We start from the raw sequence: 17,040 nt of genomic DNA, 5'->3' as shown, positions 1-17,040 counted from the left end.
AAAGGAGACACAGTGCTATTAACTGGAATGGACACAGGCATGATTTCCTATGTTACGTACCTGCCATCAGAAAATCTCAGCACCCTTTGTGAGAAGGCCCTGAGAAAAAGCTTTTTTGTAATTGGAAAGAAATCATAAGAGAGAAGGCAGAAGTCTCCACGTTTTAGTCAAAGATTCTCCTGTGCATTTGTACAAAGCTTTTACCTAAAAGTCAAGACACCATATTCTTGCCATTGAGAATTCAGAATAGACAGTCTGAAAGTACAAATACATTCTTATATTAACATTAGGCTCTTGAAAGACACAAATCTTTTCATAAAAAATTTATTTCTCTGTAAATACAAATTCCAACATCAACAAACAATAGTCCAGTGGAAAAATACTAGCCATTAACATTGAAAACTTTTTTCTTAATTTAATAAATAGAACTTTGGCATTCAAAATTCTAGCTGTAAACCCTATTAAAAAACAAAACAACAACAACAAAAAACCCCTTTACAAAAAAAGAGGCAAGAATGATAGATCAGAAGGCATAAGCCAACCCGTGGCTTCACTTTTTTTTTTTTTTTACAATAACTGTATTTCAATTAAGTCATGAACACTGTATTTACACATGAGGTATTCTGTGTGGTTCAAAAACTGAACCTAGTTTACAAAACCACCAGTCATAGTGACTGATTATACACTGTGCTGTGCTTTTTCATGTAACCACCTAGCACCTTACTACTTCTTGTCATCACAACAATGCGATGTTAAGTTTCATGTTTATGTATTTAACTATACATATATGTACATACACACACACACCAATGAATACATTCTAAAGGAGTTTCCAGCTCACTATACAGGGAAGGCTGGGCTCCAAAGCCATATATCTGATAATTCCTCTCATGTTTACTAAGGTATCCGCCTAGTAATAAAAAACAGCTCCTTGCTTAAAAAAAAAAAAAAAAAAATCCCTTAATCAAGTCTATTTACACAAGAACAAGGTGCAATAATCATCAACATTCTTAGAACTCATGTAAAATAGAAATAAATGCTTACTGCAGGCAAAAAGGCACAAAAGGTTCTCTCTGTGTACAGCTGCAATAGTGTTATTAGACTTGTTGATTTAAAACTATATTCTTATATTTAGCATTTTTTTAAACAAGAAAAAAAATCCAAAATCTTTCCCCTACATGATTAAATGTACGATATAATCATATGGCAATATGCCACCCACGGCATTTTGGGGCAAAGTTGGAAATTTTGCTGTTTATACCAAATAGGAAATCATTTTTGTTGTTTTGTGAACAGTGAATTGTCAAAAATGGAAACAAAATGAATTAACTTTGGCTTGGGGAGTTACAGCCACTGGCAGTTTCAAATGATATAGTCTGAGTGAGCATGAAAACTGCTTATTACCATAATTACATATCTACAGTGATGCAATTCCTACGTAAGAGAATGCCAATAATCCCAACTAAAGGTGTGCCTAAGCTGAACTATGCTATGTAAAAATATAGTCCATGTTCTCAGCTACTATGTTACTTAATGAACTATTACTGATATTTAAAGAACATTTTCCCAATTAAGTAACTCCTTTAAAAATACCCTCTAAGAAATTAATAATTCTTGCACTATGACAGAATTACTTGATAAGCTTAATATATCAGAAATGTATGATATTCATTTTAGCAACACTTTCCAGCCCTTGAGATTGTCTCTACAACAAGCTATTGAAAGAAGTCTAATTAGGTTTAATAAACTGTCACCACCAAAATAAATTTCACTAAAATATAATACTGTTAGCATTAAATATTGAATCCTAGGTACCACACTTCTTTTAAAATAACCTCAGGAATATCTTACCTAGCCAGTATTTGTGGTTTTTTGTTTTTGTTTAATTAGAGGCCACTGAAAATTAACAGTTCAAATTAAGTCATCTTACTTTTCTGACCTCAAGTGAAAAGACAGCTATTGTGCCTTTGATTCAGTGAAGTTTATCTGTACAGGGAGTTTGGGTCTTTCATTGAGTCAACTGTTAGTTTATCCTTGCTGTAATGTGACTGAGGCCGAATAAGCTCAATTTTAAAACCCAAAAGAACAAAATATGAATACTGGATAAAATACTTCGTAAGGAAACAAGTGTTGGATTCACAAAAAGCACAAGTAAAACGAGGTTTCATTATCTAAGGAAATTTTCAAATAGATTCACGTTAAAACTTAGGTGAATTTTCATTTCAGGAATATACTGCTTTGTGACTTCCATGAATATCCTAGTTCAAACTGGGTGAGATGCTCTAGTGTTGCTATTTGCCCAGTTTATTTGGTCTAAGAGTAAAATCTGTTTGTAATGTGATACAGAAGAGGACGTTCTAATACAAGAGGGTGTCCTGGGAAAGGAAAATTTTCTGAAAAATAAAAATAAAAAAGTAAATACTGACAAACCAGAATACTATTAGTTTCAATTCCCCCACAAAATCCCCCCAAGTCTATCTACTGTTTAGGCCCCTTTACAAACTCCAGATTTTAAGAGGATCAATCTATAATTCAACTAACTAAACTAGCACATCTTAACTCCTTTTTTTATGGGGGGTACAGATTTTGGAAACGGAAATGCATCAGCAGTAGTTTGTTAACTTCCTACTAAGTCAGAAATTTTTTAACTTTAGAATTTTATTTTTAAGATATGTGAATTAAATTAATTTCTATAAGTTTTAGAAAGCTAACTTACAAAAACAAATAAATTATTTTATCCCCAACTAAGCCAAAAAACAAAAATGTATCTATAGCAGATTTAAAAAAAACTGTAACACTTGCTTAAAAACAAAACAAAAAAAAACCCATAAAATCCCAAAACATACACTAAAAATCTAGGAGAGATATTTAAGTAAGAACCTACTGATCCAATGAGTGATTGTTTGCCAATTTGTTCTATTATTTTAGGAAGCCTTTATTTCCAAACTCGTGGGAGAGGGTGGTTGGGATTCTATTCAAAGAGAATGTAAAAATGTTTGCTGCACTTGTGGCTGATCTATTTTAGATGTTATTATCTACTTTACCATAAAGGACCAAGGCAGAATTCTTTGCATCATATTTTTGGTAGAAATTTACTATACCCTGAATATCTTCAAGCTACTAATGTTAAAAAACCAAGTGAATATAATTAGAAAGTCAAATTCTTACTAGTGACTAAGACCCTCAAGGACTCTGGGATGCAGAAGCACTACAATGTACTGATTTCTTAGTGCCCAGATCCTCAGAAGTAAGAAGAGCAGGAAGGACTCAGGCACTGAACAGAATGAAAATCTGATGTCTTTACAGTGTATTATAACTGATTATTCAACTATAACTATAAAATAATCTATTAAGAGCTGTATAAGCCAAAATTTCAAACTGAGTATCTTCCTGGGTAGTCTCCTTGAAGGCCTTGTCTCACATTTTCACTGTTAAATACTTAAGCAAAATCTTTCCTAGATTTCCTAGCCTTTATTCTAGAATATAAGAAAACAGACATGTGCTATGCCCTTTATCTGGCAAGAAAACAGGCATGTGATATGCTCTTTATCAAATCAATATTATCCTGCTTGAGTCACACCCTCTGCCCCTCCATCTCTTATTTAGTCTTGACCTAAATGAGACTTGGTTGCATCACAAGATCAAATCAACTTACAAAGGACAAGCAAGGCTTTGGCCATAACTAAGTATATTCAAAAGAACATAATCAATGCTGATGGCAATAAAATGTATAATCATTCCAAAATACCAAGAGAAACATGGACAAAACTCATTTGGAAGTTTAAATAACTGTATGTCTGCTGGAAAATCAATTGCATTTCATAGTAATACCCTGTAATTCAGATGAAGAACTAACCTTGTCAAGTTCATATCCTATGAAAAACTCTGTTGTTAATGTACTTTATCTAATAAAAGGAATTAAAATACCATTTCAATTAAAAAATTTTTATGCTACTGTTGATTCAGATATAAATAGTATTGGCTTTCTCTTACAGTAGTTTCAACTTTGAAACAGATACAAAACTGTTAAAATGTAAATGTTGAAATTTGGATAAGTAAGCTATCGTTCCAGGGTAACTTTGTTAATCTTTCTTTTATAATAATGATCCAATGCCTTTATTAATTAGATATGGCTTTGTTTACATTGATATATATATGTATATATAAAACATATAAATAAAAAATTGTAAATAGTAAGGAACATGTTAAAATTAGTTCAAGTTATGTTAACCTTTCTTGTAACACATACATTACAACGCTAAGGAAAAAGAGCATCATGTCAAAATTTCACACCTCTTGGGAAATCCACAATCACTCTGGAAAAACAGCTGACATATCTACAGCACTAAAATCAGCTCAACCACAAAACATCCTATCAGTGCAGTAAGTGTTCAAAATACAAATGGTTTTCCTGCTGTACTACCATTACAACACTTGCCTGCTGTTGGAACTCTTGTTCAGCCAGCCACTGAAAATCCCAAAGTACAACACAAGCTTCTATATGAAAGAAATATAAGAATAAACAGCAGGTGCCTTTCTCAGAAGCTCTGCTCTGACCCTAGAAACCCTTATAAATTTGTGAATAAAGCATGTGCACACACACAACACACACACATGCACACACAACACACACACATGCACACACAAATACACGAAGCTATAGGATTAAAAGGAAGCCTACTCCTTCATGTGAAGGGTACTCTTCACAGCTTGGTCCTACAATCAGTAGTTTGAGAATACAGACATTTTTTTCTTGTAGATTTTATCATATTTTCCAAAGGTAATTTGATTTTTTTTTTTTTTTGCCTGATTAGATAAGCTCCTTGAAAATCTCTTCACTTCCCTTCTCCCCTTCAATAAAACAAATCCACAGAAAAAAAAATCCCTATGTGCAAGTCATGTCACTTGCAACCTTCCATTATGAGTCTGTAACACAGCAGCATTTAAACAACAGGTCATTATTGCTGTGGGACTAACACTTGATCACTGAGTAATGCAGTTGTCTCCCATATCCTGAGCATAGCGGTCTGATATCGTAGTCCTTAATTCATCAATGTCTCTTCGTAACTGGCACACATCTGACAGCTTTTTAGTGAGTGTTTCTGTGCTGTGGTCATTCTCAGTCTCTTCAGCTGAACAGTTCATTGCTGTGTAAACAAAACATGGAGAGAATATCTCACATTTTTTTGAACAAAGACATTTTAGAATTTTCCAACGTAATCATCATGGAAATATAAATGCTGCACACTGAATACCAGTGAGGCCCAGGTTCAAGTTATGTTTAAATCATACATCATTCAATATTAAACAGATCTTACCCACTTGGTCCTTTATAAATTCACAAATTAAAATGAATTAAATTCACACAGTGATACACACAAATTCAGCATGTTTAATGGTTAACAATATTCCAAAGTGAAAAAGAGCATACTCTAATGTCTCTCTTCAAGCTCAACTAGAGCACTCAGTTTTTCCCATTTGGCAAAATCTGATGACCATTTGTGTAGTGAGAAGTGGCATCTTAAATATTTACGAATGCAAAGTGGGTTTATTGCCATGAAAATATTAATTTTCAAATACATAGCATCACACACATACAGACACACGCACATACACAGAGTGGAGAGCCGGGAGGGCAAATGAAAGAGACAGACAGGGAGAGGGGAGGAAGAGTGAAAGCTGGGACCCTACAATCCCAAACAACTGAATCAGGCTGATAGCTGGTTGCCTTATGGCTAAATAACTGAGGGCCTTGAGTCAGCCAGCTTTTAATTATTTACTTCAGTTCTTCTCTTTGTAAGCATATCTCGACATAAAATCAGGCAGAGCCAGTGATTACAAAAGAAACCTCTCCTTATACCTTCATAGTGTTTATTGTAGCATAAGAGACAAATGTTAACTGAACATCTGCCATGATATAGGAAGTGTTAGATGTTAAAATCAGAAAGGAACAGACACAGGGGCTTATTCTCGATGCTTTACATACAGTTCCATACACAAATGAGCACAGTGAGGTACCATAGGTAACCTACCACTATATACAAGTTGCAGTGGCATAAAAGGAAGAAAACAAACAACTAGTCCTAACTGGAGAGGCAACAGTTGCTTGTTCACTGGGTGGGCCAAACTGCAAAATGAACAGAAGTGGAGTCAGAAAGCAAAACAATCTGATAGAATTTGAGAAACCTAAGAAAATCAGTATCTAGGCTCTAAAATGGTAGAGTACAAATTGTGACAAAGGAGAGTACCAAGAAATAAGACTATAGACGTAGGTAGGAGGTAGAAGCTAGCTATCTTGACCACAGAGCAGTGTAAGCATTAGGAAACCAGGTTTATAGTTGAGACAGATCTGTCTGGCAACAATGTAAAATGGATTAGGGGGAGGGGGTGAGAAAGATGGTTGTCAGAGAGACCAGTATAGGTGACCGGTTATGCAAACTTAAATTGAGGCAACAGTGCAATGGAGATAGAAGGGCAGGAATGTTAGATGTAGTAAGCAGATGACAGAACTGATAACACTCAATCATCATCAACTGGAGTGAGGGGCAGGGATTGGGCACAGGTGCCAGATGAAGGAAAAAGCCGAGTGGAGAATAAAATCTGGGTTCAAGTGACAGGTGAATGGTGGTGTTACTCACTGAGAAGAGGAACAGTTCAGGGAGGGAAGGAAAGTGTGTTCTGGTTTTGAATGTGTAGAGTCTGTGATGCATTCGAAACAGCCAATTCTAATATACATGGGAATATAATCTGCAACCCAGAGGAGATAAACTTCTGGGTAAAGGAGATAAATGTCTAGGTGAAAGGTACGGCAGCAACAGAAACAACAGGAGTGGATAAGATCACTCAGATAAAGTACTGAATAAAAAGAGACAGACTAAAAACCAGTAACAAAAGGCTTCTGGGGATACCAATAATTCAGTGGAAGAGAAGTCCACAGAAGACAGAGACTGGGCAGTCATAAAGGCAGAAGCAGAACCTAGAGAATGATGCCATGGAAACCAAGGTACGCAGTTTTCAGAAGGACAGGGTGAGCAAATGGAGCCATTCATCGACCGGTTTTTCACAAATCAACTGGCTGGTGTAATTTTCACAATGCCAAATATAAGGTAAGGATTCTGGGGTCAAACTTTAAAGACTAGAAGGAGCATTGGGAGGTGGGGGTGGTAAGATTCGTATTAGGATAGCTCTACTACTTTATTACTGAAAAACTTAACAAGCCCCACCTTTTGATAGTGAAAATGTAGAAGACTCTAAAGTAATTAAAAGGGTGACCAGCTCTAAAATCGTGGAGAAAATGAGTTCCCTTTGTGTGTGAGCTTTGCTTCTTGCTCCCAAAAGATACTAAACCACTCCATGTTCACCAGGCAAACTTCTCCACTTCCTCCTCTAAGAGCGACACTGAACAGCAGCTACTCTGTGGAGTCTCCACAGCCCTTCCCATGTAGATTTAGTTGATTTTTTCCTCTTGTGCTCCCACTGTCCTTTGTCCACATCTCAACTATAGCACCTATCACAATGCTCTAATAATATGGTTAATGTGTGGACAAGGACTGTGTTCAGGTTGTCTGCATTGCCAGCGTCTACCTACTGTCTGGATCATAGAAGGCATCTGATAAATGTCTACTCCGTGAGTGAATATACTTAAACATTATGTTTTTTTCCATATCCACACTTGTGTATGTGTACAAATGTCTATGAAATGAAAGGGACATGATTGAGCACAGATGATGCTTTATTTAACAAGTGATATACTTTGTTCAAGAGCATTTGATTTGCCAATAACTATAATGATGCAAAATGGTGGAATCTTTTTGATGAAACTAGGAACAAAACCAGTCACCCCTCTAGTCATATATTAACCATTATATTAGGCAGCTACTAAATATACATGTTGGCTCATAAACCTTATTATGTGGTCTTACTCCATTCCTATGTCCTTCCAAGTTCATTTATTCTCTATTGAAAAGAGACTAACATCCTGATTTGGAACCACATGCAGAGACGGGCGTTTCTGCAAAAGTAGCACAGAAAGGAAGGGATACTGGGATTATTACTGTGGCAGCTCTCACAATTATGTGTGGAGGAAGATAGAATTGAGGCCAAGAGTGGATGGGTGTCACATTAAGCCAGCAGGTATGCATGACAAAGGCAACAGATCTGTAGGCTGTGAAAACTGGCTCATGTGAAATCACTGGCACTCACGTGAAGCAGCTGCCATAGAACATACACTGCACTGGAAAGCAAAATATTTCTCAAACATTTTACCAGTGGACAATATGGCTGGGTCACTTAATCTATGCAACCAACACATAAAAGCAAATAGAAGGTATCATTATTTTTGGGAGAGTAAATGGGAAGTCACACCTAACTATCACTCTACTCACTTATTTACAGATTCAACATAGGAAACATCACCAGGCATTCTGCCAAGTGGCAGTTAATGTCAGCTATAACCCCACTCACTTCTAGCAATGGAGTAATAACAGGTATACATAAACCCACAGACTGATTCTAAGTAGGAAAGGAGATTACAAAAATAAACAGAGAAAAGGCAGTCAGAAGTTCCTGATTCATGAAGACACGTTTCTAATTGCCACAAAATAAGGACAAGTCATCAGACACTTACATCTTATTCCCAGTAATAATGAAAGATTAGGCTCCTTGCCCTGAGCACGCTGATTAAGAATACTGCACAATGCTTTCAAGTCAAACAAACAACAGGACATTTCCTTGAACAGCTGATCAATCACAGTCAAATCAAATAGTGGCCGTTTGGAAAGAACGGTCTGCTGCCTAGATTGGTCAGCTTCCTGGCCCTGATCCAATAAAGAGCATGTCTCATCTGTTTGTCTTTGGTTCTGCAAGGATAAAGAAAACAAACATCAGATTGCTACAAGAAAGGAAACGTACTCAAAGCCATACAGGTTAACATTTTCCCCCAAGTCTATAAACAAAACAGTGGAGTCATATTATATGCACATTAACCAAATTCAACTACAAATACGCAGTGGGAAAAAAAACACATAGAAAAATAACAATTTAAACAGTGGAAATTGTTTCTCTGTGCCATCTGATACTTTAGTGTATCTCCAAAGGAGGAAACATAAATCCAGTCTCTGTTTCTAGGAGTCTCTCACGTAATAAGCATGTTGGTTGTGTATGTATTTTTCTTTTTTGGGCCCCACTCTGTCACCCAGGCTGGAGTACAGTGTCACAGTCATGACTCACTACTGCAGCCTTGACCTCCTTAGGCTCTGGTCATCCTCCCACCTCAGCCTCCTGAATATCTGGGACCACAGGTAAACACCATCACGCCTGGCTAATTTTTGTATTTTTTGTAGAGAGAGGGTTTTGTCACATTGCGTAAACTGGTCTCAAACTCCTGGGGTGAAGTGATCTGCCCACCTCAAGTTCCCAAAACAAAGTATTAGGATTACAGGTGTGAGCCACCACACCCAGCCTGTATTTTTTTATAATGAGATTTATTCCAAGAATAAAAAGAACTACAAAGTAACTCTGAACCTCACACTCTGTGCTTTTTATTGTTAGTAGCAATAGTGATTTAATTACTTTGAAACTACTTTTTGCATGTTGGTGGGAGGAAAGCATCTATGTTAAGGTTGATAGGAACCAAAAACTTCAATGTAAGAGACAAAGACATACAAGTATAAAATCAAAGAAGAAAGAAAAGAAAAACCCAACAAGTCTGAATTGCTGACCCCCAAAATTGCTACCTTCTTATCCTGAAAACTGCTAATTAAAGGTAACTTTAATTAGCTTTCTAATCGAAACTGTATTTCAGAATAACTCAACAGCCTGGGGTGATGGCGAAAAAACTTTTTTATAGATGAATGCCAGCTAATAAATACAATAAAAATATACTGTACTGTAATTATGTGAAACTGTATTCTAAAACACAACAGAACTAAAGGCTTGTCTTTTTATAATAATTTTGGTAAGAAATAATGGAAATTAACTAACAGGCATATCAAAATCATGTCTTTAATCTGAAAATGCTCTATTAATATCTATAAAAATAAGCATCTGCTTAAATAGGTAGTGAATCATTCTTTCAAAGCAAATTGAATTTCTTCTACTCACTTCAAGCAATGCTTTTGTTAATCTCTGTACGTGTCTTTCTTTCTTTTCCAGCTCTTCCATCATCTTTTGAGTGGTCAGTTTTTCTTTAGAAAGCTTTCCTTGCATAGACTAGAATTTTTTAAAAATTGGAAAGCAAAACAGGTTAACATGTAAAGAGAAATCTCAAACAGAAGTAAGTTGGAATGTTGGCTCTGAATACTTTAGATCTTTTTTCCTCCCTATCCCCTTGGAGAATGAAGCCTTCACTTTTAAATTAATCCTTATCAGTTAGAGAGTGGCTGAATTCAAATAAAAAAGAAAAAGAAATGCCAGTTTCCCAGAATATATTTGGATTTTTAAAAATTAGTTTTTACCAAGGAAGTTTTTAATTTGTATAAAACATGTCAAATCTGAAGTTCCTACTTAATGTGGTATTACAAACAGTTCTTATTTCATTAACTTTTTATATGTTGAGAGTGTATTAGCAACAAATCTATACTTTTTGTTTTTGAAATCTCTTAAGCTCTTAAAATATACTTGCTCAAACTGGTAGTACTTTACAATGCATACATGAAATAATCTCATGTTTTCTGAAATGAGTGTTTAGCGCTTTGTGAATTTCACAATAACTGTTTATCATTCACTAGACATGTAGTGGATTAACAAAATTAAAAATTAATTTGCAAAAACCTAAAACAGCTCTCAAATATTCTCAGTTTAATCATGACATTTTAAAATTCTGCTAAGGTGCTAACCTACAAGGTCTTTATAATGATCATCTTTGAAGTTGAAAAGTGGTATTAAGCAAATTTACTGTTTTGATGTAAGTATCGAGAAATACCCCGTTTACAAATAGCTTAAATGAGGGAAAACCAGGTGCGCCTTAGTTAACAGATTCTATATAATCCACAAACCTAATTTAAAAGGAATTATTTTGAAAGTAAATTTATGTTAACATTTTTACTGCACATATATACACATAAACATGCTTAACCACATAAGCAATTCACAAGGAACTTTCCTTCATGCAATCATTCATTCAGCAAAAATCATTGCCAAACACTGCTCTGTTCATTGAGTGATACATCAGTGAACAAAACAGTCAAAACTCTTGGCCCCTGTGAAAGTTTATACTAGGAGAAAAAAGACCAAAAGAAATAAAATAAATATTCAAGTTACACAGTATCATGTATTAGAATTTGGCTAGTGCTGTGGAGAACAAACAGAGCACAGTAAGGGTCAGGAGGCTGAAATCTCAGGTAAGCAAGGGTTTGAAGGATGAGAGACTGTGTCCCAGAGATACCCAGAGAGTCTCTGCCACTACAAAGGTTCTGGGACAGATGGTGTCTTCTGTGTTTGAGAAAAAGTAAGAGAGCCAGGATGGCTGAGAATAGTAGGAGAAAGAGTCAGAGAAGGAAGACAGCATGCAGAACAGATTGTATAGGGCCTCAGAAATCAGCATAAGAACTTCGATTTTTATTCTGGAAAAAAATCAGGATCCACTGAAGAGTTCTGAGCACAGACATGATGTAATCTGATTTTTATTCAAAAGGATCACTTAACCTAATGAGAGTATACTGTACACAGGAAAGGGCAGAAGCATAAAGAAATAACCCAGATGAGAAAGGAAGACGGCTTGGAACGGGGTGGCAGTGGAGGAGGCAAGGAAAAGAGGTCAGATTCTAGACATACTTTCAAGGCAGTAGAATTTGCTGACAAACGTGAGGTAAGTGAGGAGTCAAGGATAAGTCCAGGATACCTGGACTGAACAAATGGAAGGGCAGAGATGCCATTAATAGGAAGTCTGAAATGTACAGCAGGGTGTTTATTTTGGTGATGGGGAGATAAGAAATAGAAAAAAGAGGCTTTTTTATGTTTCTAAGAATCTAAGACAATGTACAGCTCAAATTCCTTTCCTAAGTTAGTTATCATCTTGTAACTTGATAGAACTTTGAAAACAATATGCCTGGAGTTCTGCTTCTAGCATGAGAAGGTGAGGAGCTCCACAGACCCACCCCTCAATGAAATTGATGAATATTATAATTTAAAATTTCTGGAAATGGTCCTAAGAGCATATAGCAAATGAAGAAACATTTACTCGAGAAAATCTCTGCTTCACAAAAGGATTCTAGGAGGAAAAAAAATGAAACAAAACTCAACTCCATTTCTGCCTTCTCACATCTCACTGGGATGGAAATTCTACTTCAGACTGACAGAGCCAATAACACAGGATTCCCTCTCCTCCCAAATCCTAGTTAGAGAGTTCTCTTCTCAGAAAAGATAGAGCATCAACATTTATCATCCTAGCAAAGGCTGTTTTAGGCAAGCACATACAACCAAGAGGTGGGGGGCTCCCTTCTACCCAGATCCCCCTATGGGATGGAAGCTTACATTGAGTGCAGAACCCTTGACCCTTGGCCCAGCTTGTAGGGCACTGGTTCTATGCTGGGAGAGGCAAGTCAAAAAGACGTAGACCTGCTGCCCCAATTCACTCCAGTGAGTGTTCAGCTACTAGAGTGGGGATACCATTCAGAAGTTTGTCACTGTCCCCACACCAATTAACCTGGCTTAAGAGATTTTCCTGAGGAAAAGTAGGCCATAGAACTAGAAGTTCCAAATGTCTCTCTATAGGAATTCACTTCATTTGCAACAGTGTGACGTTCAAGCCTTAGAGCACTCAAAAACATTGGAGGTTGTGGTGAAAGGCAATGGGCAGGATACTATTAGACCCATTAGCCCTATAAGCTAAATCCATAGACTAATTACTTTCCCAGGGAGAAACAGAGAAATAGCTGTGAAGAATACTCCTGAGGTCAGAACAAATCTCAAACACTAACCTAATGAACTATTCCTTCAAAAGAGCTCGAATGGATCAGTTTGCGAAGCAATTTATGCCACAGAGTATTGTTGAAAACAACAGAACGATTGGCTGACTATTAGTGGAGCCTAACAGCTGGATATGGTCAAGAGTCACAAAAGACCACATATACATTTGTATGAAATGTTTAAAATAGGTATATTTATAGAGATAGGAAGTGGATCAGAGGTTGCTTATGGCTGGAGAAGTGGATGGGGGCTTAGGGAAATGACAAAAATGAGGCTTCCATTTGAGATGATAAAAATATTCTAAAATTGACTGTGGTCTTGGTTCCACTTATCTGTGAATATACTAAAAAGTATTGAATTGAACACGAATTGAAGGTGACTTATATCTTAATAAAACTATTACTGCTTGAGTTCCTTGTCTTCTAACTTCTGGAAAAAATGTATTTTCTGGTTTATAAGTGAGATCTACCAAAATACGTTAAATGTGCTTGATGACACCTAAGTATCTTAGAAACTAAACTTGTTTTTTAAATTTAAATCTCAGTCTTTCTCTCCAGTTCCCACTCTTTGGTCCACTAAGCATGCTGAGGATTGTAATACTTCCTAAATGCTCTAGTTCTACTGCCAGACCATATGGCAAAGTTAGGGACTGCCTGAGGAACTTAATAATACATAATTCAACTTTATCCCAGAGACACTGATTCATTAGGTTCACAATAGGGCCCAGAAATACATATATTAAAAAGTATTACAAATAATGTGAAAATTCATATAGATTTGGTGACTACTTACAGCACAAATAGGCCCAAGAACATTCTTCCATGACTCAAGTGAGCTGTCTTCCCTCGTACAACTCCCCACCCTGACATAACTGATTTTTCAAAAGTTAAATCCACCTTTTACACATTTTTTCTGACGTATCTTAATTATGCAACTATAACATGCACACAACAGATCTACATGAACAGTAAAGACTGTTCTCTTTACCAGCACAAAGACTATAGTGAGTGTTTTTTTTTTTTTTTTAAGCTACTTTTCTTTTCATAGAAGGCATTATTTGGCTGGCAGGTTTTTCAAAATTTAGTATTAACTTCTGATAAGAATACTTTTAGTTTTTCACTCATCATATGCAATTTTACAGAAGTAAATGCTTTTAAAATTAAACTTTAGAAAAAGTACTTTATTTCAAGACAACACAATTCGGATAACAAAAAAAATAGGAGATAAACATCACACAATGTTAATGGGAAAACATTAAAGCAATCGATATTTAAAGGAGCTATGTTCTACCTATAAGACATTCCATTGACTTATGATCCATTTTCCCACTATTTCTATTGAGAAAAACTGCTAGATGAAGGATTTATGAGATTTGCTAAAAATTGGAATAGAATTTTCTTAGGCTGTAGGAACATCTCGATGTGTTATAAATAGAACAGACTGTCACAGTTTTGAGACTGGTGGTTCCAACCACGCCCGAGTAAACAGTCTTAAATGTCCTCTAACGTATTATTCTGTCTTCTGTCACAGTATAATTTGCTATTGATAGCTGTCAATTCAGACAGGCCATTTAAATGCCTAAGTTCTTGCAATTAGTAAATATTTTAATGTCAGAGAAAACAAGCAAACATTACAAACGTCTACATCCTCTGCCAAAAGATTACAATAACAGCTCACTGAAAAAGGCTTACGGATGTAAAATGTGCTTTTGAGAAATAAGTAAGAAGGAAGGTAATGCCCAATGAAGAACTCAATCATATTCTGACTGTAGCCATATGTTCATGGAACTGACATGGAACATTTTACCGCAAAATGTCTTTATATACTGTATACTGACAGAATAAAAAACCTATAGGAGAAGAAGCCAGGCTAGCTCTACTAGTTTTATGGATATAACGAAGGGCAACACTTCTAAAAGGTCAATGAGTAAACAAGGTATTTATGCCAGTTAACAATATGACCTAGACAGCTGAACAAAATAGTAGATAAATCTGTATTTTTACAGCACTAAACGCAATTTCCAAATTAGCATATACTTTTACATGAAGTATTACTTTTTCTATATTCAACAACAAATATAGTATAACTAGTAGAGGAATTATTTCTCTCCAACTTCGAAAGCTGTGAATAAATAAACGTGCCAGTGACCTATAATAGGTAAGTATTTATTTGACTTCTGTGGCAAAATAATAAACTATAGCTGTATTTTGAACACAGCATCTAAATATGAAACAATGCCCTATTTTTATCTCCTATAAATTGGACATAAAATGTACATAGCCTGGGATTTTATTTTTCCCTTTTGAGAGTAAATTTGAACTGTATGAATAACTTGCTTATTCCCAAGGAAATGCAGTGCACCAAATCAAGACAAATGAACTTCAAACAAATTTGGTGTTCTCGACAATTTGCAAAGACATAAAGAGGCAGTAACACATGAAATTCTAACAGTACCAAGTTATCTTTGTCTACTGAATACTCCAAAATGGAAAAACATCCAAGCACTGTGGAGGAAGAAAGAATATCCAAACTATAGCAACAGTGAGTTTTTACATAAAATTAATACTATAGTGACAGTCAAAATGCATAATTAGAAATAATTGGGAGGCTCTCTGCTATCCTTAATTATATAGTATTTTGTGTTATTTTGGATAGGCGAAGATATTTGAAGAAATTCAAAAACAGTGCTATAGCATATGGAAAAGACATCATAATCTACATAGGTACAAGCTGGCCATTCTTTATGGAAGCAGATAAGGAAAAATCAGACAGCTTTAAAGAAGTAGGAAGTGAAGGGAGTTGTTCTATTAGGTATATCAGTTTGATAATATACCCATTAATTATGTCTGTTAACCACAATAGAAAGCAACAGGAATATTTTTTCAACCCAAAGTCTTCTTTTCAGTGTCTCCAATGCTAGGGAAATAGTGTTCCTCTTTTCAGAATAAGCAATATTTTCAGGTTTTTATAGAGCATATACCTTTTAGAAAAAGGTTGTCAAAAATGACCAAATACAAACAAAATTTCTGTCTTTTTAAATGATGAGGGGCCAAAAAATAACATGAGTTTAAAACTGGTAAAGAATTTTCTCATTATGTGAGTCATATTCATCTCCAGCTTTGCTATTCAAATGCCATCTTCACAAATATAGCTATTTTGGCCAGCTATCAACATTTATTGTCTGTCTCTGTGACCTAAATCTATAGATCTCTGTCTCTAGATTTGCAGACCTTGATGGTCAGAACGGGCAAATGAGATGCTAAGAACAAAAAAGAAAAGAAATCCAAAAAAGATAGCCATTGATTCAAAAGCCAAGACAAAAGAATTAATGATTAGAGTATCTAGGCCCAAATATTTGGAAGTAAATGCATCTCATTAATTTTATTTCAATTCTCTACATAGTTTGAAGAAATAAAAGATTTGTGTTTGCTGAAGCATTTTAATAACAAAGAACAGTATGGCCTATAATTACATATTCTTCTACATATTCATTTATGTATGGTCATGACATATTTACATGTGACTACAGACTTGGTTAACATGTAAGAGTAAATTGCAGTAAGATGCCTCCACAAATGGGGGAAAAATGCACATTTCAATGAATGCAAATATATACTGAACACCTAAAATGTGACAGTATGTGATAAATGAAATCTTCTAAGTCATTAAAGTTTCAATGCCAAAGTTCATGTGTTGATTATTCTCAATTTAGATTGAGATAACTTGTACTAGATTTACTACTTGGAAAATGTGCCCAAGTAAAATAGAAATTTCTTGAATTATGGTCCAGAATAAGTCACATAACAATGGCTGAGAAAATCTAACAATCTAGAGATTCTAATGGGTTATGGAACAACTGAAGTTATGTCTGTAGGAATACAAAATAAAGTTTATAACCTCTGTCAATCAATCCATCAGGCTCATACATTTATTGATAAATAATACAACCAAAAGACAAAGACGACTGTATATAATGGCAAATCATTTACTACTTTTACTTTGATTTTAAGAAGTAACAATAAAATTAGGAGGTATAAAGCTAAACATTTTTCAGCAAAAGATGTCCAATGGCTTCCCATCACACTTAGAATAACTACCTCACAATTCCTGACTCCAGGCTAACAGACTGTGCTG

The 17,040-nt window shown here is 35.4% G+C and overlaps 1 protein-coding gene across 4 annotated transcripts in view; it reads right to left on the bottom strand.

Annotated features, from left to right (window-relative positions):
• Positions 1-315: 315 nt before the first annotated feature.
• Positions 316-17,040, bottom strand: part of CEP85L (centrosomal protein 85 like) — a 240,476-nt gene continuing 223,751 nt past the window's right edge. For 3 of the 4 annotated variants that reach the window (XM_023219005.2, XM_023219003.3, XM_023219006.2), the window contains 3 exons: positions 10,102-10,209; positions 8,627-8,858; positions 316-5,147 (listed from right to left, as the gene is read on the bottom strand). In XM_023219005.2, the coding sequence (XP_023074773.1) occupies positions 4,984-5,147; positions 8,627-8,858; positions 10,102-10,209 (504 nt within the window). In that variant the 3' untranslated portion in view covers positions 316-4,983. The remainder of the gene's footprint in view (positions 5,148-8,626; positions 8,859-10,101; positions 10,210-17,040) is intronic. The other variant, XM_031935531.1, reaches the window with a different exon arrangement.

The sequence above is a fragment of the Piliocolobus tephrosceles genome, chromosome 5, assembly GCF_002776525.5.
Source record: "Piliocolobus tephrosceles isolate RC106 chromosome 5, ASM277652v3, whole genome shotgun sequence".
Lineage (NCBI taxonomy): Eukaryota > Metazoa > Chordata > Mammalia > Primates > Cercopithecidae > Piliocolobus > Piliocolobus tephrosceles.
The sequence above is the reverse complement of the archived record's forward strand: the minus strand, read 5'-3'. Positions and strand labels throughout refer to the sequence as shown.